At 35.6% G+C, this 23,780-nt stretch overlaps 2 protein-coding genes across 2 annotated transcripts; both read right to left on the minus strand.

Moving 5' to 3' along the window:
• Window positions 1-98: 98 nt before the first annotated feature.
• On the minus strand, window positions 99-10,310 carry LOC113759232 (O-fucosyltransferase 19-like). Its single transcript, XM_027301801.1, has 13 exons — window positions 10,303-10,310; window positions 8,918-9,017; window positions 8,745-8,786; window positions 8,576-8,659; window positions 8,302-8,462; window positions 2,742-3,177; window positions 1,872-1,944; window positions 1,706-1,773; window positions 1,519-1,607; window positions 1,306-1,438; window positions 970-1,202; window positions 407-880; window positions 99-288 (listed from the first exon to the last, which is right to left on the minus strand). Exons 1-13 carry the CDS (start codon window positions 10,308-10,310, stop codon window positions 99-101), a joined length of 2,091 nt encoding a protein of 696 aa, XP_027157602.1.
• Window positions 10,311-11,959: 1,649 nt separating this feature from the next.
• On the minus strand, window positions 11,960-23,020 carry LOC113763464 (MADS-box transcription factor 23-like). The gene is made up of 8 exons (XM_027307289.1): window positions 22,839-23,020; window positions 21,294-21,372; window positions 14,065-14,126; window positions 12,705-12,804; window positions 12,541-12,582; window positions 12,379-12,462; window positions 12,102-12,256; window positions 11,960-12,009 (listed from the first exon to the last, which is right to left on the minus strand). The coding sequence occupies exons 1-8, from the start codon at window positions 23,018-23,020 to the stop codon at window positions 11,994-11,996; spliced, it is 720 nt and encodes a 239-aa protein (XP_027163090.1). The 3' UTR covers window positions 11,960-11,993.
• Window positions 23,021-23,780: the final 760 nt, after the last annotated feature.

Below are 23,780 nucleotides of genomic sequence, written 5' to 3' on the forward strand. Positions count from 1 at the left end.
GTCAAATATATTGCATAACCATCTTTGCACCAAAACCGCTCTGCTTAGCGGTTCGGGAAGCAATCTGCTTTTTCTTTGCTTGTATCCCTCTGTTTTGTTTAATCTTCACAAACACAACCAGGCAAAGGATTGGCATAGAAGTTCTCTTCAAGTTTTGCAGATTCTTTAACTTCTCTGTAGTAGGGTCCTCCAATTCTGCTCTCGTGTAATCTCTTAACTTCGGATGAGAATTCATCCCAAGACATCAGTCCTTTGTCCAGTTTATCAATAAGCGTGACGAAGTTCCGCCTGCAACATTTAAGACGCGTCATAGGCAGGGAAATATGGACTAAATCTTTCATGTACGGATCGTGCAAATTGTTTTGTTAGAATGAAAGGATCAATAAAACCAACAAAGAATACTCACTTGTCAGGGTTGATTGTTTTCCGAAAGCCTTCAAAAATGCGATGACCACGCACTGCTTTTGCCATATTCCCGTCATAGGTGTAAACAAAGACATCACTCTCTAGGGCAACAGTATAGTCTATTGCAGCAAGCTTGTTGTGGCGTCGCCCAAATGGTTGCAGCTCTTGCTCAGTAGCCAAGGTGGAATGAGAATAAGTATTTGGGTAGTGCTTCTTGAACTGAGTAAGTTTGTCACCGTATATTTCTCCGGCAACTATGTAGATTTTAGTGCTGGAGGGATATCCCAAAGCCTGAAGAAAAACGGCAGCTTCCCTCGGTGTCATGGGACACCCTCCTTCGAGTCGCCGCAGCGTGCCGTTTATCTGTTTCTCTTTCCAGCGCCTGGTTTTATACCTTAAACGCCGAAGCTCCTCGGATTCTGTTCTATTGAGGTTGTGGGTGCAACCAGTGAAGGCAAGCATGTCCTTTTCGTATCTGTCAAGAAATTGCCTGCTTAGGATACTTTCCAATGCCATCAGCTATGACATTAACAAATGCTTACTGTAAACATTCTTTTAACCTGCCTTAAATGAAGTGCAATGTATCGATCACCATCTTCCCTTAGTCTGCTTATTAACTTCTTTCCTAGTTCTTCTATCTCTTCCGCAAATCGAAGTGCTTCAAACATTGTATAACAGCGAAGCCTCTGGATTGAACTCGGCACGCCATTGTTAGCAAGACGGGAATCCGAGAGTGGAAATTCTATCACCCCTTTCTTCTTTAATAACGACAGGATTTCTCCCCTATAGTATCTCGGCTGCAACATCGTGAAACCACCAATGTTTTTAGTGCTCAAAAAATTGAAATAAAAGAAAAAATAAGTAAAATTAGAGGAGGAGGAGATCAGAAGAATTACATGCCTTTGACCAGGAAACGGGGGCTTTGACTATAGGCTTCACCTTGGCGATGCTTGGTGGAAGAGACTCTAGTACTTCAATATCATCTTTGAGAGCTTCCATGAAGTGCTTCCAGTTGAAAATATCTTTAAATTCACTGTGGCAATAAGCTTTATAAACAGCGAGATCCTTTTTTTTCTCCCCAAATTCAGAAAGTGATTGTAGCAAAATCCTCACCTTGGATCTTTCCAAAAGGAGGTATGATCTAAGGAAGGAAGAACCAACGTTGCATTTAGTAATTTTGTGATGGCAACCATATCACTTATCTGTACATGTTTCTTGGATTCAGAGATGGATAGCATAAATTTCGCAAAAATAGTATTAGCAGCACATTTTCCTGCGGGTATGATTGCTTACGGCTTACCCCTGTAGTCATTTGATTTAGTCCACCATTTGCATGAACTAGAACGTAACCATTTGTGGCAGTTTCGCCTGAGGGAAAGTTAAGCTACAATCAAAGATGGTGTAAAAATGAAGATGGAGAAAAAATTCCAGTCGTCAAGATGGGAAAACGATGAATTGTTACAGACCGAGTTTACGTTTCGATCTTCCGATGCATTTAGAAAACCTGCCACTTCTAGGCTTCTTCCAAATATCAGGTATCTGAGATGAAAAACCAAGAGGTTACTATCTTGTGGTATCATCTTTGCTACTGATACACTGTTTGACTATACCTTTTTTCTTTTTGGAATAGGTTTGACCATAAACACTAAGACATTTTTTTTTTTTGGGGTTTTAAAGGGTATGCTAGGGGACAATTAGATAAGCGTCTTTCACTATTTGTATACAATCATGGTAGATTGCAGAAATGCGCTTCAATGACCTTGACTCCCAAAGAGGAATTGGAAGAAGTGCCCCAAACCACAGCGATATATGCTAGAGACATTGGACGAAACAAGCTTGTCCAACAGAAAAGAACATCTGATGATAGGTGAGTATCTTGGTCTAGAAGAAGAAAATAAAATGATCATAAAGCATAAAAGCTACCGTAAGACGTAATAACTTAAGGTGAGGTAGGAAGAAGGTGAGGGGTAAAAGGTGGTTTCAACTTTCACCTATACATGCCAGAATCAGTCATCTTTTAGGAATCACCACAAATGTACCAAACAAGTGAGAGTAAAAGTTTTGCTTCCCACAAGTGGAAAACGCAAGGAACCCCTCTATCCCAAATAGAAGCATGTCTAGGAGATGCATTCTGTCATAAATAAGAAGTTTTATGTACTTCAATGATACTGGCAAGATTAAATAAAGGTACAATAAATGGGAAAAAAAAAGATTTATCTTCCTTTTTTCTTTTGTTTTGAAGAAGGGGGGGGGGGGGCAGGGGTGGTTGAATTTGATAGGGGGAATTGTGAAGAATATTATATATATTTTAGCTAAAAGAAGCATATAAGCACCACCTGTTCATGCAAGTGTTGAATAATCTTCCGTGATGCAACGGCAGAGGAGGCTTCCAAAGGCTGTTGACGTCTCAAAAAAGGATAAGAATTCGTTTTAGCATCAACTGTAGGATTAAAGCTGCTCATCAGCATTATCTTTAAAAAGATGGTGGAAAGCACAAACAATATCAAGGCTCCGAAAAAGCAAAGGGTCACACTCCACCGTGGCCATAAACATTTCAATGTCATTGAATTCATTCTCCTTCGGGGAGATCTATTATGCTCCGAGCGTTGCAGGCTGTGACTGGCCGATGAACCATCGTTTTCCGCGTACTCTATGTAATCCAATGCTCTTCTTCTCGTCTTATGGACGGTGACCGGCAGCAAAGAAGCGCCGCCGGTGTTAGCCTTTTCTTGATCCCCGGTGAACATTAATTTGATTGTTAGTGTGAAGAAACTGAAAAAAAATAGTTTGAGGGAAATGATTAGAGCGGAAAAAAGAAAAACAGGAGAGTGTTCTCAAGGTTCATGAGAGGCATTTTTCTACAACACGATGTTTCTTGCTGGTTCTTCCCACTTCCATATATGGTTGGTTTTTTTTTTTTTAGCATTCCAAGTTACTGGCTCCGAAATGTAAGGTGAAACATCAGCTCTATCTCAAATAGTTATGCGTTCCTAATAACATGAAAGAACAAATAATGATATCCAGCACACCATATATCGTATAGCATAGAACACATTTCATCTTTGCTTATGTTTTGTCAAGAACGAAAAGAAATATATATATATTTTTTGGGCTAGAACTCTGATTTAATTATATAGCTGTCAACTCATGAAAGGATTAGGGATTAAAACCAACACCATTTATATTGAGTTTTGAGGGTATAACAACAACTGCTTGATCTGATAAATGTTGAAGCTAATTGATTTAAATTTATTTGTATATTCATTTTTTTTTAATTTTGAGTTAGAAATCATTTTTACAACAATTGTAAGGTAAGTCCTTTAACGTTTGTACCCAAAATTGTTCCAAGACATTTCAAATGGGTGCTTAGATATCACTATAATTTGCTTTCCAAATTCTTAGGTACACTTTGGATATGGACGAATACACGGTAGCTGCGTAGACTAATTTTCTGAGGATAGGTCATTTTGGCTTCTCGACTTTAAAATTTGCCTATTTGGTCGCTAAAGAATTCATTTGGTTTTTAGATGGTCAAATCAACCATGAAGATTTTGTTTCTACATGGTTGGTAACTATTTATAAGTTGACAGACCCACCAAGTGTGTCAAATTTTTCTAAATTTTCAAAATGCGTTTTTTTTCTTTCTAAATTTCCCTGTGTGTTGACAGACACACAGGGATGTCCGGGTCAATCCTTATGTCCGGATCAATCCTTACCGGTTAGGTATTTCTATCTCTCTTACACTTTTAACCCACCAAGTAAGTGTCAATATAGCATTTGCAGGTACATAATATGTACATCCTCCTTGAACTCTCATTTTTGCTCGTAAAATAGACGAAAATATCAAGAGAAGACATCGAAACAAGCGGAAATGTAACTAAGAATAATTATCTACTTCCCCCACGTGCATTTGCTATTTTGAACATTTAACTATTAATTGCTTTTGCATCATATCTAAGTATGTTTGTGCCTAGCTAATGTGATAAATGGAAGGGATAATTTCAGAAATCTCCCTTGAGGTTTCAGAAAATATCACAAAGCTCCTTCCACGTTTTCAAAATCTCTCTTACCACCCTTTGAATTGACATTTTGTTAACAATGTCAGTCCCTCTAACCAAAAGTATTAATAGAAAATGCATTTTGGAGGAGAGAGAGTGTTTTAGTTCCCTTAATATCATTAAGCTGACCAAAAAAAATCTACGTAGAAAGTGAGAGGGTCAAAGTGTGAAATGCATGAAAATTGGACTGCAAGTGAGAAAGGTGAATGACCGTTAGGAAGGCAACGGTTAGTTTTGGCTTCCCAACAGCAATATTAAAAGGCAGAAATAGCTTTAGAAAATGGGCAAATTGAGAGGAAATTGATACAAGAAAATGACCAGCTATTAAAAAGTATGACATTTTACTCTTATTTATTTGTTTGTGCTATGTTATTTGTACACCTTCTTGGAACTTTAAAACTTTGTAATTAGCAATGTAAATAGAAAAATTATATATTTAACTTTTTTTTGACAAAAACTTCCAAGAAAAACCATTCAAAACCACCCCAATTTTTTTCAATATATACAAAGTTAGTTTCCTTTCAACTCACCCTTGTTATAAGGGTATTATTATTGGATGTATGCATAAAAAAATTCGATATTCCAAAGAACATTATCGTAGCCACATATTTTGATTATACGAGTGTAAGGAAGAAAATTGAAAGAAAACTAAAATAAAACAAAAATATTAAAAAAGATATCGAAAGGGTAATAATAAGGATCCTATTCTCGTTTCTAAACTTGCTACCAGTGTTAGATGTCAAAAGACATGGTGCTGATTTCTTTACCCCAACTAAGGATAATAGATTAAGAAATAACTAGTGAACTAAGGCAAGTATGAAACTAAAAGCAAAGGTGGCCATGGGTAATTTTTTTTTTAAAAATATTTGGTTATATTAAAAAATTATCAAGACGCTTGCACAATATCAATAATAGTTTATACTAAGTGCACATGAAAAGTCAAAATTATTATGTATTGGCCCCAAATTCAAGTCAAATTATAAAGTCCAATGTTTAAGGAAAAAATTGAACTAGAAATCAAAACAATTTTTTTTTGTAAATGGACCAACTGTTTCCCGGGCTTTAGGCTATTACATGCTTTCTTTCTCTTTTTTTTTTTGCTTTTCACATGCTAAATAATTGCTAGAGGAAATGAAGTTATTGTTGACAATTTATCCATTTTGATAGTGACATGTGACACCACAATCACTTGAGGGGTGGTAAGAGAGATTTTGAAAACGTGGGGGGGAGCTTAGTGATATTTCACGAAACCTCAGGGGAGGTTTCTGAAATTATCCCTAAATGGAATGGTGGTATTTAACTTCCCATGAATGGTATTTAATTATATCTGGGTGAAAAAAGTATTATAGGGTCTGAAACTACTTAATTTAATTAAGAGGGATTAATTGCTTGCGATGTATTTCTTGCGGCATTCAATTGTAAATTATTCGCACCCAATTAAGCGCGAGATCTAATTTTTTATTATTTTTTTATTTTTCTAATCGTGTTTTTTCCTTTGGAAGTTATGGTATTAATTAGATGCCATCAATGACAAAAGGACATATTACATTCAAATTAATGGCAAGACTGCATTAAGGCCTGCCAATTTTTAAGACGCGCTTTGAGCTTGTGATTTTAGAAAATCAGTTTTGTGATGTTATGATGTGCTAAAAAAAAAAAAACTTACTTTTTGGATGCTGGTTTTGAGTTTATAAAAATTAACATATACAAGAAGCGTAATCAGCATAAGTACGCCCTAAACACAAAATGACAAGTCATTTTCCTTTAATTTTAGTCCTACACATTCTAAATTTGAAAATGTAAACTTTTCCTTTATTTATTTATTTTTGTTCAAGTCTTGAGGATTAATTCTAGATACGTCAGAAAGACGAGGGACCATTTACCAATTTGCCGCAACATTAGGACTTATGTGGCATGCTTATCGATGGACTATTCCACGTGTAACTGCCAGCCACATTTGTACTTGCTATATGATCGGTTTTCTTACTCCTCCATATTAACATCAAAAATCGAATTTTTATGAATGATCAAAGTGTTAGGAACCACAAAAGTTGCCGGCTTTTGTGGTTTCCTGTGGATTAAGTTTAGTAAAATGCAAAAGTCATTCTGCTGACTAGAATAAAAAGACAAACTGTCCGCTTGGGGTGTGCGTTTCTCTTTAGTGCGTGTGAGCTCTGAGTGCTTAGGTTTGTCCCACATCGAACTTGGGAGGGGGATTTGGGTAGTTTATTAGGCTCCTCAGGAACCACAAAAGTTGCCGGCTTTTGTGGTTTCCTGTGGATTAAGTTTAGTAAAATGCAAAAGTCATTCTGCTGACTAGAAAAAAAAGACAAACTGTCCGCTTGGGGTGTGCGTTTCTCTTTAGTGCGTGTGAGCTCTGAGTGCTTAGGTTTGTCCCACATCGAACTTAGGAGGGGGATTTGGGTAGTTTATTAGGCTCCTCAGAACCACAAAAGTTGTCGGCTTTTGTGGTTTCCTGTGGATTAAGTTTAGTAAAATGCAAAAGTCATTCTGCTGACTAGAAAAAAAATGAATGATCAAAGTGTCAATATCTTCATAATTGCTCGAAGAATGGTCCGAAAAGAATTGGCTATCTGCGGATTAGAGTCTGAATCTGAAGTACGAACAACTACTATTCATCTCTTCGTTAATGCACTTTGTTTATTCTGGGATTAGTTTTCAACTTTCCTGTTACTACCATTGGTTACAACCAATATCTTCGAGAGGTAGCAATTAATTTGGTGAACAATGGCAGTAGTTGTAGCCTCTGTAGGAGTAAGAGGCCAAGAGGGGTCACCTTTTCATGATCTCACCACAACTATGTGTACAAATCAACCAAGACACATCAGTATATTTTAGACCGCATTTGTAAGTCATTTCTGAAATTTGTCGCCCGTCATCATCTTCTTTTTTATTTTTTTTACCATATATTGAGAAAAATGATTTGTTTGGTGGTCTACAATCTGCATTTGGGTGTCAGAAGATTGCCGGCCCAATTTATTTTCTGCTGCGTAACAGATGGGAATCTCCCTTCTGGAATTTCTGGTAAAGGTTTTAACTGCAGCTGCGCCTGATTTTTGATGGGCTATTAACCTAGTTTAAACCATTGCTGGATCAGAGAGAGCTAAATAATCCATACCTAGTTGTATGTTTGACATATTCTCTCGTTGTTCAGTCACTTGAATAAGCAGGCTTTGGTAGTTCACGAAACTTAAAGCTTGGAAGTTGGACGAATTGGACTAAAAATATGTGGGCTATCAAGTACAAGGAGTGCTGGTGACCCTGTAAAATTGCATCAGTTGAGACAGAACATGGTCAATCATAGCCATGAACAGGCTTTGTTGAGCTTGTTTGTTATTCTGGAGTTAGATAACACGCAGTCTTCCGGATGGATAAATATCCCCCTATTCATAGTCAAGCAAGCTTAAATACCAAGATGCTAAGCATCATACTCATTAGAAGTTCAGAAGCAGCAAAACTTACAGATTCTTTGCTTTCAAGATCTTATTCAAATTATTACTTTGCATGCATATTTGCTTTCCTTGGGAGATTAATTCTAAAGCCGTTTCATAGAGTGTAATGAAAATCTCAAACTGATAACTATATTTCTTATAAATTATTCTATCACAAGTATCGCTGTTAAAGCTTGCTTTTTATGATGGGGCAGATTGTTGATGAAGGATGGACCGATACGCCTCACAACTCTAACCCTGCTCTTTAATTCAGCTTCAGCCTGTTTTAGTTTACATGTTAGATTAGTACAAACAATTTCATTAATTAGCTAATCACAACAAAAAATCATCTGAATATACATTGTACGTTTTTGAGTGATACTTACCCAAGTGTTATTAGATCGGCCGGTGGACCATTCCTCTGTGTATGAGGTTGGCTTAGCCGGAGATCAACTGGTGCATGTAAATCATTCATGTTGCTATTGCTAACCTCATGTGTAGTGTTGGTGCCCCTGTCTGCTTCATTTGTGCATCCTTGTCTATGAATCTGGATAAAAAACTCCACTTTTATTTAACAGATGATGAACTTTTTTTTTTTTTTTTGGATAAACAGAAAAGGAAGGTAATGTTGTTATCTCTCATCATCTTTAGAGTTCTAACCTTCTTCTGCAATTCTGTATTTTCTTGATGAATGAGGTTAATATTCTTGTACAATTCAACATTTTCTTGATAAAGAAGGTCTACCTGCAATAAAGTCTTTAAAATTACAACGTCAGTTTAAATTTCAGTATAGCTACCGCATGAAAAAGAGATTTGTTTCCAAGGAGACCTTCTGGTGCAATTCTTTGATCTCATCAGTTAGTATCTCCTCCTGAAACCAATAACTTTATGTTCATAAAGACTCTAAAAGGAAAAGGATTATGTTCAAAACCATTTATATGTTTGGCTTAGAAAATCTATTTATTGCAAACTAGAGTTCTGTGAGGTAGAAAGAATATTTACCTTTCTAGTGCTGACGCTTTTCAAACTCACTTGCAGATGATTTTGTAGATTTTGCAGATCTTCAATGCCCAACCTGGATAATTCCTCCCCTAAAAGGTTCCTGCAATTGTGTTGGCAATTAAGCTGTGTACCACATGTGTCGCTTCCCAAGCACAATGTGTCGACAAGCCAGGACTATCAATCTGTAAATATCTTTGGATTTTCCTCCATTTCATTTAAAGTTGAACCAAAGATAGGAGATTTGGGAACTATCAAATGATACGTAGCGGTGCGATACAATCAAAACATAGTATTTTAGTAATGAAAGATACCTCGTGGCCAAGTAGAAACTTATAAACATATTCTCCACCCAAAATCTATATATGACATGACCAAAATTATTTCTACATTTCAAAGGAAAATTTAGTGGCTTTTTGTTTCCCCCCCAATAAAAAAGGGAATAGAGATAGAACCGTGAACTGATATTCTCCCTCTGTTTTTCTTTTACTCCTTTGTCTTTGCTTTCCAAACATGAACTGAATAATGAAAATAGCGTTAGGATCCTTAGCCCTCTAGTCTTAAGTTTAAGGTCTCAAGTTCGTTCGCTAATGGCTTTGCCAGTTGCGCCCCTCCTGCGTTAAGACTTAAGACAAGAACTGGGGAGTATTGATGAATGGAGGGGAATGGTTTTCCTTTTTCAATCAACAGAAACATGATGACTTCAAAGTTTTCTTCTTCTTTTTTTTTTTTTTAATGTTTCTAAATCTCACTTTATTAAATTGAGATAATACTTCCCGGAAAGCAAAGAGAGAATCACAGAGCGAGAGCAGAAGATTCTTCTTTTCATTCAATTATACTTTTCCTTGGCATTCCGTTTATGTGACAAAATTCTTGAACTAGCTCCACGGTCTTGTAAAAGTAACAAATTAACATCAGTAACTTCTAATTAAACCACTCATTTTGTAAAAGAAATTAAAAGAAAAACAAAAGATGATTTCAAAAAATATTTCAGAAGATGGACCTCATAAAGATAAATTGATTGGCAAGCCTGTTGGAAAATTCAGCGTCTCTATTCCCAGATATTGATCAAGCTGCTCATGTATATGGGCAGTTGCAGGTGGATTCTGCTCTCTTTAATGTGTTTTCTTGATATATGTGGTTAAGTGCCCATTTCCTGTGTTTACTGAATTTTCCCAACAGCAGATGTAATAGGCCATGATTCCTGGGGAGTACTTTGCGAATTAGACGCTCCCTATTGGGCCACCAATTGTATAAACTATAAAGATCGGCCGGGGTTTTTCTTTTTTTTTTTTTTTTGGGTTTGTTGGGGTGTTTTGGGGGGTGGGGGGGAGTTCGAAAGAAAAATTGAAAAAACCTTAAAAAAAACACTCTAAATTAGCTCTTACCTTATCATGCCAGCTTTTAAAAGCTTAAAAAACTCTATATCTTAGTTGCAGTTAAATTGATTGATTGAATTATTAATGTCAAGTTCTAGCTTTGTTTGGATAGAGTATTATTTGAAATATTATTTGGAATAATTACTATAGTACTTTTTGTGATGTGATGTATGTGAGATAAAAAGGTGATTGAAAATATAAAAAGATAAATTGAAAAATATGTTTCTGATGCAAGCGAAATATTATTTGGAAAAACCTGCTATATATCCGAATACACCCAATATGTATGTCCCTCTATTAGAGACTACACCCATTAAATGTGTTTGAATATACAAGGAGCCAAACTAATAATGCTTCCGTTTTTACTTTTGCTAAAAACGTTGATTCCAATATATAAAATATGGGCACCTTCTTAAAATGTGCAAGAGTAGAGTATGGAAATGAAGTGAATATTGTACATAAATTGGACCAATCATTCGTCTCACACTACATTGATGATTGATTAGGATGTTACAATGGTTGGCTCATTGAGTCTACACGTGCATGTTGTTTGATTGTGCCCCAAGTCACTGTTGAAGCCTCCTACGATGAAACACTTAGTCTATCAACATATGGAAAGGGGTAGCTGTTTCTTAACCTTCTTGACTTACCGTCACTACTGCAACGGGTGAACGGGGCTTTGTCTTCTTTTTTTTTGTCCTTTTCACATTTTCTTTTTGTGTGAACATGCAAGGGATGAATTTGATGGAATTTGCAAGTTTTGGTAAGTCCTCATGTATAACTTTGAGCCATCTAGATGGTATCTTGCTTGTTCACAATAATGAGTCTAGTGTTGATTTAGAAAAGGTAGCCTTGACTCCAGAACCCTTTTCTTGAGCTTTGGAGGTGCGAGGCAATTGTAATTTCTTGCTAGACATGTTGTTTTCAATTGCAGGACCTGATGAAGTCACTGAATACTTCTTTTACTGTGAAACAGATCATTTAGGCAGCTTGCAGAATGCCTTTCTAGTAGAATCTCCTGGTGCTTTGGTATCACCTGTCAAAAAAGATATTGTGTTCCTCTAGTTTCATAGATGCCTTCTTTTTGGTTATTCTTGTGAGTGACCTCAAACTTGGTGACTGTGCAAATCCATGTTAGCTGTACAAGAGCATTGAGACTGGAAGCTTGTCTAGAGACATCTTTGCCATTCATCATTTTCGGTGAAGTTAATTTTTTTGTTCAATCCTTCCTGCAAATGAAATAGATCCGAAGCTGGAATCGTAACACGGGGTTTCTAAAGTACAGAAACTCATTGTCACCCTGTAAAACTGTCTCCAGGTCTAGCATTTACAGGATTAATCATAGCCACAGAAACATTTCACAACGCTGTTAATTTTGAGTTTGGTACAACTTTTACTCTTGACAATACCAACCAAGAAAAAAAAAATCACTTACATGACCTACCGCAGGTACCACAACTTACAAGCATTAATAATCAAAATGTTTAGTTACAGCAAACCTCGGACATCCTTCAAGATCTTATTTCAATGCTTACTTAAAATCCATGTGTTTTGCACTGTAACTAGATTTACAACAACTTGAAGTCTGTCCCACAGATTGGAATGAAACCTGAAACTCAGGGCTATCATGCGTAATGTAATTCATCATTCATCACAAATGTCAGTCACTAGGAGTGATAGTCTTCATCACTCTTTGCTCCCTAGTACAGCTCCAGCCTGTTATAGGTCACATGTATTATTAAAAATAATTTAAATGGATATAGGAAAATCACCTTAATAGCACATAAATCTTGTGAGGAAAAAATTACCCAAGCTTCATGGGATTTTTCGGTGCTTCATTCTTCTGTGCATGCGGCTGGCTTAGCTGGAGATTCATTGGTACATGTAACTCATTCATGTTGCTGGTCACATTTGTTGTACATATGCTCCCGTGTGATTTATTTATGTTCTCTTGTTCTTGAACCTGGATCCAAAACTCATTTATGGTCAGCCGGCTAAGAGATATTTCTCAGTGGACAGATGAAAAGCCAGCATTCTCTCTTGCTCTCTCTTTCCTTTCATTTGTTTGGGCTTATCTAAAGTTACCTTCTTCTGCAGTTGTATGTTCTCTTGATGAATGAGGTTAACCTTGTTGTACAACTCAATATTTTCTTCATGAAGATGATTCCCCTGCAATGGAGATAGCAAAGTACTATCAACACATGTTTTAGCTTAAGAAACTATAAAATAGCACTAATTGCTCACAACCTTCCGATGTAATTGCTTGATTTCATCAGTTAGAACCTGCTCCTGAAGAAATTAAGCTATGGTCAGGGTGATAGTAGATTAGGTATTCTCCAGGATCATTGATATACTTGATCTGGAATTATTGGATATTGCAAAGAATTGTCTTAGAAGATGAAAGGATCTACCTTTTTTACGCGGACTCCTTTCAAACTGACCTCCAGTTGATTCTCGAGCTGTACTAGATCATTGACGCTCAACCCAAATAATTCTTCTCCTAGAAGCTTCCTGCTCTTACATGGACACTACATAAGGTATTTGTTTTGTTCTTACCTAGACAGCCTCAATACCCTTTTAAAAAGCATATAAGAACCGTAATGGTACATTTTCTACCATTTCCTCTACATATCTCTTATCTCCAGATTGAGAACATAAATAATCATCTCTGTAGTGATGCATCTCAACTGAAAAAGTTAAGAAAGAAATAAATAACAGGCAGGTGTGATCCTTTATGGAAAAAAAGTTGATTTTGAAGTCAGATATTTCATTTCTGAATCAGAACTTTGACTTTCTTGAATAGATTTTTTTCCTCAATAAATTGCCATCAAAGCAGCCTTTCATTTTCTTTGTCCTACCTTATAAAATGTTTAATGCCTCTCCTGACTGGCAGCCAAAAATTTTGTCCTGTCCCAAATGATAAATATAGATGATATTCACTAGAAATATATTATCTGTCTAAAGAAGCATTCCTTTAAAGAAATTCGTGCAAGGAAAGATCAGCAAGCTTTCATCAAGTTGGTTCACATTAGATTAGGACATCTAGAATGTAATCATGACCTACAGTTTATGCAATCTCTAATTGAGTACATAAGATTATCACCTATCAGCCCTTTTTTCAGAGAAATGCTGCTTCTGTCTGAAAAGAATCACGTTTACTTAGATAGAACAGCCTAAGTGAGTGCATAGCTCATGTCCACAATTATGTCCATGGTTTAAGGTTCAGATATCTCCTTAAAGAAAAATGCAGAAAATTGACAGTCATAATTAACAAACATGGTTCTTCATTTCAATCCTGTGTAATAACAGTAGAAGAAAGGTGATAATAATAACTCACACATCTAGGGTCTCTGTCTGAAGTCAAGAGAGTACTATATTACAGATAGAAAGGCAAAGAAAGTAAAAACGCCAAGTATTCCAGACTGATTAAACCTAGAGCTTTTTTGTGTAAACTTTGCATTACTTATGAGATCGAGAAAATTTTCAAGTGATCGCATGAGAAAAAAGTTTATTGGGATATAAACTTACACTTCATAAACAATCAATCTCATTAAATTAAGTCAACTTGGGTTGGACACCTTATGTTCTTTAACAGCTGTATTAGCAATTTGCCTGTATTTTGCAATTCAGTCAAGTATTCCTATATCTCTAGCCTCTCAGTGCCCTCCTGTTCTGGTTGTCTATCACATCTCTCTATGGATAAATGTACTTGGATATGAATTTCATGCAAGGAGTAAAAACCACCTTTGAGGTTGCCTTCTATAATCTTACCTGTGGGTATCTTGCAAGTAATGCAGCTGCTGCCTCAAACTTGCTACTTCCCTTTGCCAAAACTGTCAAACAATGAAATGAAGCGTTTACCCGGTTTAAGATTAAAAATTCTAGGCATAGTTTTAAATTTAGTTCCCTTTGCTTTTACAACGAAGCGGGAGGTACGCGAACTGCCAAATATACCACAATTATATCTAAAAAACAAAAGGCAAATGCATGTTATGAGTTAAATGCACTTATTATTCATCAGCAACAACAGGACATAGTTCAGCATTGTAAAATGTTATCAAGCAGATCCATTTTTGTCCTTTGCAAGTTATCTAGATGTTTCATTTCTTTGAAAATTGAGAACTCACTAGATTAAATGTTATTGAGTAATACGAAGTACACCTTTAGGATCTGTCTAGTTTCAGAATACTAATCCATTCCGACAAATTGTGAAAAAACAGAAATATGTAATCATCATAACAATGACCAATCAATGTCATTAATGGCAGTTAGCTGCCCTGTATTAAGATGAATTATCTGGGTAATGGATGTTCTACTGGAAGATGAAATTCACAAAGTATGCTTGTTGGAGCATATCACAGGCAATGTCACTTGCGCAGATGAAATTGTGCAGGAGCTCTTGCACTTGATATTTATCACACGACCGAATAGCTTCTTCCCTCAATAGATACTGTAAGTACATAAATAATTTTTTGTTAGTCTCACTGCCAGTAGGAACTTGCAGTTTGGTAACAGATTCAACAAGGAGTTGCCTACCTAAACCTACAAGTTATATAGCATGAACTTAGAGGTGTGACTGGAGACGTTGGTATGCATAAATACAGAACTGACTGCTGTGGCTTAGAGGAGGAGAAGGAGCCAATTTGGAAGCTGATTCTGACTTGGGATGACCTGCAGAATGGAATTAATCATTATCTCGTAAGTAAATGCCTTTGGGGGTTGGCTTAAAAGTAGTAAAACTCTTTTGAAGGGATGATATGTCAGGTACAAGGATCCAACTTTGACTGGAACATATCTGTGGAAAGAAGTTGGGTTGTGAATTTCTTCTAGGCCATACAACATCTTGAATGTGGCGTTAAGAATTCAGAATCTGGCAGACGAGGATTTTTACTTTTTAGGCATCTAAGCGATGCAATCACAGTCATGCTAGAGTTCTTAAACTGGATTTTGAAGTCAGCTTATGCTAGCATATCTTGTGCACAAACATTGCCATATTCAGCGCAGCAAGTCTCACACTCTTTCCTTTGCGGACACCTGCACATCTATTGTCAATCTTAAAACAAAACTGAGCAACATTATCACGAGGACGACTGGTTTTCTCTGAGTTAAAAGGTCGAGGTTGGATCAATCCTGTTACTGGGACCAGCATCTGATAGAGAACATTCCTAACATGCTTGTGGAATACATGATGGTTCTACCTGCTGTCACCCTTACGACTATCTGTAATGTAAAGGAGACTACTTACATATATAGGTTCAACCGGTTCTACCTGCCGTACCAAACTCGGGCTCTCCCTTACAAACGGGTTCTACCTGCTGTCTACATTATACTTACATTACCAAAATGTACCAAAATGAGCTGTGGGCATATAAATTCATATCTTCCTGTACCTTCTGGAGCAATGATTTTGGCTTTTGACTGAAAACAACTGGGAAATGGGTGAAAAAAAGGTAAGGGTTTGCTTGTCTAGAGAACGGGAAAACGATGTCTCAGTAGTTGGTTTTACTGCAGCATAGCTAACTAATTCAGATTTTGGAGTGATGGTACCTGTCCAATTCTGGAATTGAGTCTTAATCTTTCTAATTATTGGATTTCCTTAATGCAATGATTACACTTTGCTTGATTTACGGCAAATACTGAATATATTGTACGTGCATTCTTGGCTCAGTTGAAAAATGTTGAGGAAGGTTTGAATACTGGCTCAGAATGCAGAATCCACACTGTGATTACGTACCTTGTTCAAATTTCATGTCAAGTGCTGAGAGCTGAGGAATGGACAACTTTCCTCTTTACATATGGTGATCAGAACTCAGAAGTAGTAAAATGTGTTTATTGTCATGATACATACAAATGCTCCTCATGACGTAATCAAGTTTCAGATTAGTTCTGTCACTAACCAGCTCTACTTTAAACAATTCTTCTCTTCTACTTGGTAAAAAATTTGGAAAAATCCAATACTGACCTTCAATTAGAAGCAAAATTTTTTTTTTTTTTCAATTAGAAGAAATTTGAGATTGGTACGTTGATGGTCGATCTGAATATATACCTTATAGTATAAGCCCCTCTTTTCAAGTCGTGTATCCATTATGCTATGAATGCTTTTCGAGACAAGCAGTTCTGCTGCACTTGAACCATAAGGTGTTTTGTGTCCTTCCAAAAAAAAAATCTTGGTGTTTTGTGCGATGCACAATTAATTCTGTGTCTAGACCTCTGGCAAATTCAACTCCAGTTTTCTCTGATCACTTGCAATCTATACGTCCCACTGCCATTTTAGGCCAAATAGTTGTGATCTCACCAAGCAACTTGCAACGATGAAAATAATCTTGAAAAATCATCAAATTAAAATTTAAGCATAAATTCAAGCATTGTTACTATTTCTAGTTAAAATATCACCAAAAAGAAAAGAATTCAAACAAGCCCGAAAAATAGCTCGAGCTTGTTTGTCATAATAATCTTTTCAGGACATTTTAACTGGTAAAAGCTGAACTGCTTGACTTTTATATTTGGAAATCCAATTAATTTGATGTAAAATAAATAAATAATCAATTTTGTTAGTTCATCAAAAGCGTTTTGATTAATTTTTGGAAACATGTAAACCATATTGGATTATTCAAGATTTTTTTTTTCCCAGTGGACCGGAGGCACAAAGCCCACGAAACATTTTGTTTCAATTCTATCTTTAAATTGTTTGTGCACTTTATGATCTGACGCACGTAAATAAATATCTGTATTTTGGTGTATTGCATGCATGTACAGAAGTAATTTAGAAATTTTTTAATTTGAGTTGCACCGAGATTTTATCCATTCTGCCAATCTCGATTTTTCCTTGCTTTGCCGTCGGTCGTATTTTGTTATGCCAATTTTCCATTGACCAAAATCAAATGAAAAATTTCAAGCTGAAATTTTATTGCATCTGATTCTCAAGTCATGATGCTTCTTCCCAGAGAGGTGATCGAGGTGTAAATGCAGGCGCACGTCGTCTCATTCTGGAATTCATTCCGTTTCATATCCCTAATGTGGCTCATTCGATCGTATGATCTTTCAAATTACAAATGACTTTCTGGAGCAGATCATTTGCCACTTAAGTTAAGTAGCTTGATTCGCTGAATTAATTAATCATGTACTATCACATTAAGTTAATTAATTTTCTAGTTTCATAGGGTTGCCTATATAATCTGTCATTGTTTAGTCATTAGTCAGTGCTACCGACACCATACGTACCTTGAGGATTGTCTATCTCTATAATGGCCTCGTGAATATGGAGATTCCTTTAGTCCATGTTGTGGTTTACATTTAAATTCTTCCGGCGTCACTCATCTGGGATCTGGCAACGTTGAATTTCCTGATGAACGAACTATCTTTCAATGGAGTTAATGTTCGAACTTGAAAGTCTTTCTCTCTCTCTCTCTCTCTCTCTCTCTCTCTCTCTCGCTCTATCTTTTGAAGCTGATCTCGCATGGCAACACCAAAAGTCCTGGCTTCTGCTCATTCCTCTGCAAATGCAAAGATAATCAATCATATTTAGGTATTCTCTTGCACAGGTGAACCAACTATATATGTTAATATATACTGATTAATACTCCACCTGTTATCCAGAAGCTCACAGCATTCTCCAGAACCCTCAGCTTGTTTGCTTCACCGCATGCAAACTTCGCCAAGCCTATTGGAGAATCACATGCTTGATGAGCCAAATATTCCATCGTCTTTACTTACTGCTCTATGCCATAAATGCGGTTAGCATAGAGAGAGTGTTTCTACGTTAGGTCCTGTGAACAACACTCAGAATCTATGGGTTATAACTAGAGGTGTTAAAATGAGTGACTTGGGCGGGTTTGGATTGGGTAAAATGGGTAATGGGTATAAGTGAGTCAACTCATTTATACCCATTTAATTAGAGGGTATAAATGGATAAGTCAAAAAATGAATTGGGTAACCCAATTACCCATTTATAACCCATTTATTTTAACTTTTTGTAAACTCATTTAAATTCATTTTTGCAAACTAAGTTATCAATTTATACCACTCTTTGTACCCATCATTAGTTTTAAATATTTACTTATAATGTTCAATAAACTTAATTACCAATTTTTTTTCATTTATACTCTATGTCACAAAATTACCTATTATTTAATAATTGAATAATAAGATATAAAAATTTGAACTAAGTACTATAAAAATTAATATAAAAACTTAATCCAAAAATTTTGAACCCCTAACATTTTTTTCATATATAAATTTAAAATTTCATTTTATAAAGATAAGAAAATAGGCTAAAATTTATCATAAATTAGTAATGCTGAAAAATGAGCAAGTTAACAAACTAAGAGAAAATAAAATAATAAGATAAAACCAACAAATAATAATAATAATAATAATGAAACAAAAGTAGTTAACATCATGACAAAATGAAAAATTTGAAAAAAAAAAGGTGGGGGAAAAGAAGAGACTTGGGGGAAGAGAATTCTAAATGGGTTAATTGAGTTTGATTGGTTACCCAATAATACTCATTTAATAAATAGGTATTATTGGGTAACCCATTTATACCCATATACAAAAATTTAAGATACACATACCCATCTATTCATGGGCGGGTATAGGTAAATTTAGTTAAGTGGGTTGATTTGCCACCTCTAGTTATAACTAAGGGCTTGCATGGTCTTCTTCTTAGGGCTTTACAGGACATGGAATTTTCATTCTTGGCTTCTTGTAAAGATAAAAAGCTAAGAATATTAGATTGTTGTCTGTGTCAATTGAACTGCTTGGACAACTGGCAGTTCTGTGTCGTTCACTTGTCAGTAAAAGTCACTATAAGACTGATGAAGCTACTCATTTCTGTTAGGTATATAAAGTCATGGTGGTCGCTAGCTTCGACGACCCCATTTACTTATTGACCTCCCCCATCCAAATGGAGCTAACTCCTTAGAGGTGCCTGCCTCCCAGATTCAGGTCTTCAATAGCGAAGGAGTGCCCCACGCTATCGGCCTATTTGCTCCATGTAAACACTTCAAGAGGAACGCCTTTAGGTTCGTCCTACACTTGAGCCTCAGGTATCAACTAGATATTCCTAGAAAGAACTAATCCTCTATGTGGAAACCGAGCTTAAAACGTACTAATTAGCATCAAGAACTGAATCTTGCATGCCTTAATTCATTGATGGGCAAACCCCGAATGGTCAAAGATCCAATTCCCCAGGACAGTATCCAAATGTCCGATGATCTCATTACGTGGTGAACTACAAACAAATGCTCGTTTGTCCTCTATATTTGATATCGTAAACACTTGCATCTGACTTTTGCAAGATGCATGCTACCCCAGGCTAAGCAATATGATAGAGAAATGCATGCCAGTTGAGATGAGGTTATAAAGTCACTTGGGAAAGGGATGAATCTTATGAAGGTGTCGAAGGAATACATTGTCTCATAACTTAATTGTGCGTTTGATAAAATTGAAATCTGAAAACCGAAATTCGAAGTGTAAATCTATTAAATTATTGAATTGTTAAGTTCCAAAACTGATACATTTTGAGTGTATATCACATAAAGTGATAAATGAATAACTTATTGCTCATTTTTTGAGAGTAAGTTTTACCTACGAATTCAGTGACATTTGATTCATTTAGATATTCAATTTTTCGTTATCAAACCTATCTAAACATATTAACATCTAAATCTATTAAATTTAAGTGCTGAATTGAATTATCAAATAAGGCCTTAGTCTTATTTAGTAAATATACTTATTAACCACAATCTTAAAAAATTCTCATAAACTTTTCAAATATTGAAGAGTACTCGTACATTTTAACAAAATTATAAAATATAAACACATAATAAACTTTTCCTTTATAATAGTTCACAAATAATACATCAATATATGACAAAATTACACAATTCCTATAGAGATAAAAATGTGATTTAAGAGTTTCCCAAAACTAACAAATGTTTATATTGCACTTTTGCCATATATATGCATCCAATATCACCAATTTGAATTAATATAATACCTCATGCACAAGAATATAAGTCAAAAGTAATATTGATATAGCGTAACATTTAGGAATCATCGTAAATGAACCTAAAGTTTTGTGGCTTTCATACAGATTTTTTTTATTTCCTACGATGCTCTACACGTAATTTGCTGAACTCATATCTGCCTTTGTCATTTGATTAAAAAATTCGTATAGTATGTGCATGTGTAATATTTACCATATCTTGTTAGCCATGGTAAATATACACTTAAAGCTTTTAATAAGCAGCAAAATTGTCTACACTGTTATTTCCTAAAAAAACTACATAACTGAAATATTTTAGTGGTTATGTGGCCAACTAACCAATATCACGATATGTTATATAGTACTTTTGATTAGAGGATCTTCTCTTTGCTATTGACTTTTTTTAAGTTGCTTCACAAAAAGTTATTTCTGGATATATTGTTGGAAATCACTTATAGCTTTAATCATGGATCTATGGAAATTAAGTTAATTAACGAATAGTTAACAACCCGGAAAAATGTAAAAGATTCCCATTTTCAGTTGAAGATGGCCTATTTTGTACAAAATCTCTTTAACATTAATTAGGCAACAAATGCTACTATTTTAATATTAGGATTTTTCTAAATAGACACTCACTAGTACATTTAAATCACACTTAACTACCATGTGAATGTATATACTAGTCATAATTATTATTCTTTCATGTATTTATATATTTTTTCTAATTAACTTTAATTTTAAAAAATTAAACATCTGAAGTATATTTTAATGAGTGTCAAGTCCTTAAACAGATCCTTAATATTAATTCTATCAAAGAACAATCAGCTGCTTCAAATAAATCACAATAAGCACAGAACTTAGAGACTAAAATGCTATAGCTTTGTTAGCTAATGACTTCCAAATTAGTTTATTGACCTACAACAACTAAGCATAATGTATACTATGTTCATACCTTCACTATTTATGCACTTATCGAATTAATCATAAAGGAAGAATGTTTGGTAAAAGTTACCTTGATCTCAGAAGCAGGATTCAACAGTCTGTGGTGCTCCTCTTTCATTCTGTTGTATCTTTCGATTATAGATTTCATGCTGCTGATGATGAAGGAAAACCAGGAAAAAAAAAATTATAGAGATGTACCATAAACAAAGAGGGATATTGGGGGGAAAAAAAAAAAGAAAATCTAACGAATTGAGCTGATACAGAAGCCCAATTTGGCAATTAAAATGTGGAATTTTTTATAGTTTTTTCTTCCAATACTTATTTTAGCGTCTCAGACTCTAATCTTTTCCCCTTTTTTTTTTAAGACTCTAATCTAGTTTACCAAACAAGGAGAAAAAAAAAACAAAGAAATAAACATTAGTCTATCACTATAACTTCTAGTTTGTTCCCCGTTTAGTTCCATGCATGAACCGGGAAAGTGTTGAATTCTTGAGGGGTTGGAATTATCAGACAAAACCCTCGGGCTCTAAGCATGCATGTTTCTATCAAAGATAAGCATTTGTCCGATCCAGGTCATTAAAATGGGAGCCCTGTTTTCCTTCTTACTTTTTCCCTTGATTTTTGCCCCTCACCCATTCTTATCATAAGTACTCTGTTAAGATTGAGGATGGCTGCTAGGTAATAAATACTTAGTTTCAAGCTAATTTGGAGCATGAAAACTGGAAAATTAATCAGTTAAGCTATCGAAATAATAGTGAACAATTTGTGTTGTAAGAATTGATTTAAATGAACTCACGTGAATTACTACAAGTGTGAGGATAATTTGAAAAATAAGGCTTGATAAGGGGCTTCATAGTGGAGATGAGCATCGGAAGCAGAAATTAAGAGGGATCTCGACTCCCTACCATCTATGGCACTGAAGCAATGCTTTCAATTAAACAGAAGCGATAATAGAAGGAGTTTCAGAAACTTTTTTCCTGGGTCTACAATTTCAACCTCAGGAGATGAAAAGGCATTGACAAAGCATTAACTATTTGGCTGTAAACATGGCCATACCTTTTTTCAAACACTTGACCAACAAAAATGACACGTTAAGAATAAGAAAAAATGAATTCTCATCCCTCACTTGAGTGTACATGCATGAACATCAATAAAGATAGGAATTTATAGAAAAAAAAAAAAAAAAAAGGAATTCTCATGCTACATGACCTTTCATTTAGTATACATTTCATTGAATTCTTTAAAACCCAAAATCTTCCCAAACCTAGTCACAATTCGATGACTTGCATCTTTTAACAATTTAGTACTTCAGATGACAAATTTTACTTCCCTTACAGCATAGACACCAAGAGATGAGGAGATGAGGAGGACTCAGAGGCAGCTATTCTGATGAAGAAAAAAATCTTTTAGGCCCACCTTTATTTTCTGGTGATCTTAAATAAAAACTTAAATAGATCCATTTCTAAATTAAACCGGCTGAAGGGGGAAAAAAAATTCAATGACTAGACACTTGTAATAATTTCAAATTTACTTGATAATGGTAAAGAGGAGAAAATGATAGGAGAAGATGCGAAATCAACAAAGGATGGGAGCAATGGTTATATGTCAAACTAACCTAGTGCTGGCATAATCATAGAGCTTTCCAGTGCCAGAGAAGATAATAACTCCAACTTCAGCATCACAAAGAATTGCTAGCTCCTTGGCCTTCTTCAACAAACCATTTCTTCTCTTTGAAAAGGTGACTTGCCTACTTGTGGAATTGTCGATCCTACGGATCACAATCTTTCCTCTCCCCATCTGATCTTCTTTTCTACGGTGTTAAATTTCTAGTAAAACTTTCCTTGCCAGTCTGCTTTCCAAATGATTTGACGAAATGAGTTACTTTCAAAGATAAATAATTAGTAATAATGAAAAACAAAAATAGAAAGCTTGCAGCACGGTAAAGATCGAACAATGGCACAATTTTAGCAGTCGACAAAAATGAAAAAGGGGAAAAAAAAAAAAAAAGAGGACATGAAAGGAATAAAAGGGTGCTGATAGAAGGGGCTTACTTACTACTTGAGAGAAAGAGCAAAAAAGGACTCCTTTTTGGAGGAACTATTTTGGAAGCAATTTGTAGCCTTAGATGGAAAGGAGAAAATATTAGGGTAAAAACCGTACCTCGAAATCAGGCTCCATCCAAGCCACAAGCCAATACTGATAGCCATTGCAGGAATTTTTTAACCTTAACACCGAGTCGCACTCGCGGGAGTATGAGATGCCTCTCCACTCGGCCGCTTTGGGCAAACACTTGGGAGACTTGCGGCGTTGACCAACCAAATCTGGTATATTCGAGGTAGTTGGATCTGTGCTGGATTGACACATGGATCGGGAGACAGGAGAGTAGGCACACCACATACTCAGAGCGAGTTGCTAGAATCGCTACCTCGGAGTCTCAAAGTGTTGTCTGATTGGACGGAGGTTCAAACAGTAGTTGAAATGAATTTAGAATTTTAATGAAATTGTCCCACGTATAGATCATCGACACGTTGGGGAATTAGCTGCTGGATTTGGGCTT

This window comes from Coffea eugenioides, chromosome 2 (assembly GCF_003713205.1).
Source record: "Coffea eugenioides isolate CCC68of chromosome 2, Ceug_1.0, whole genome shotgun sequence".
NCBI classification, from domain to species: domain Eukaryota; kingdom Viridiplantae; phylum Streptophyta; class Magnoliopsida; order Gentianales; family Rubiaceae; genus Coffea; species Coffea eugenioides.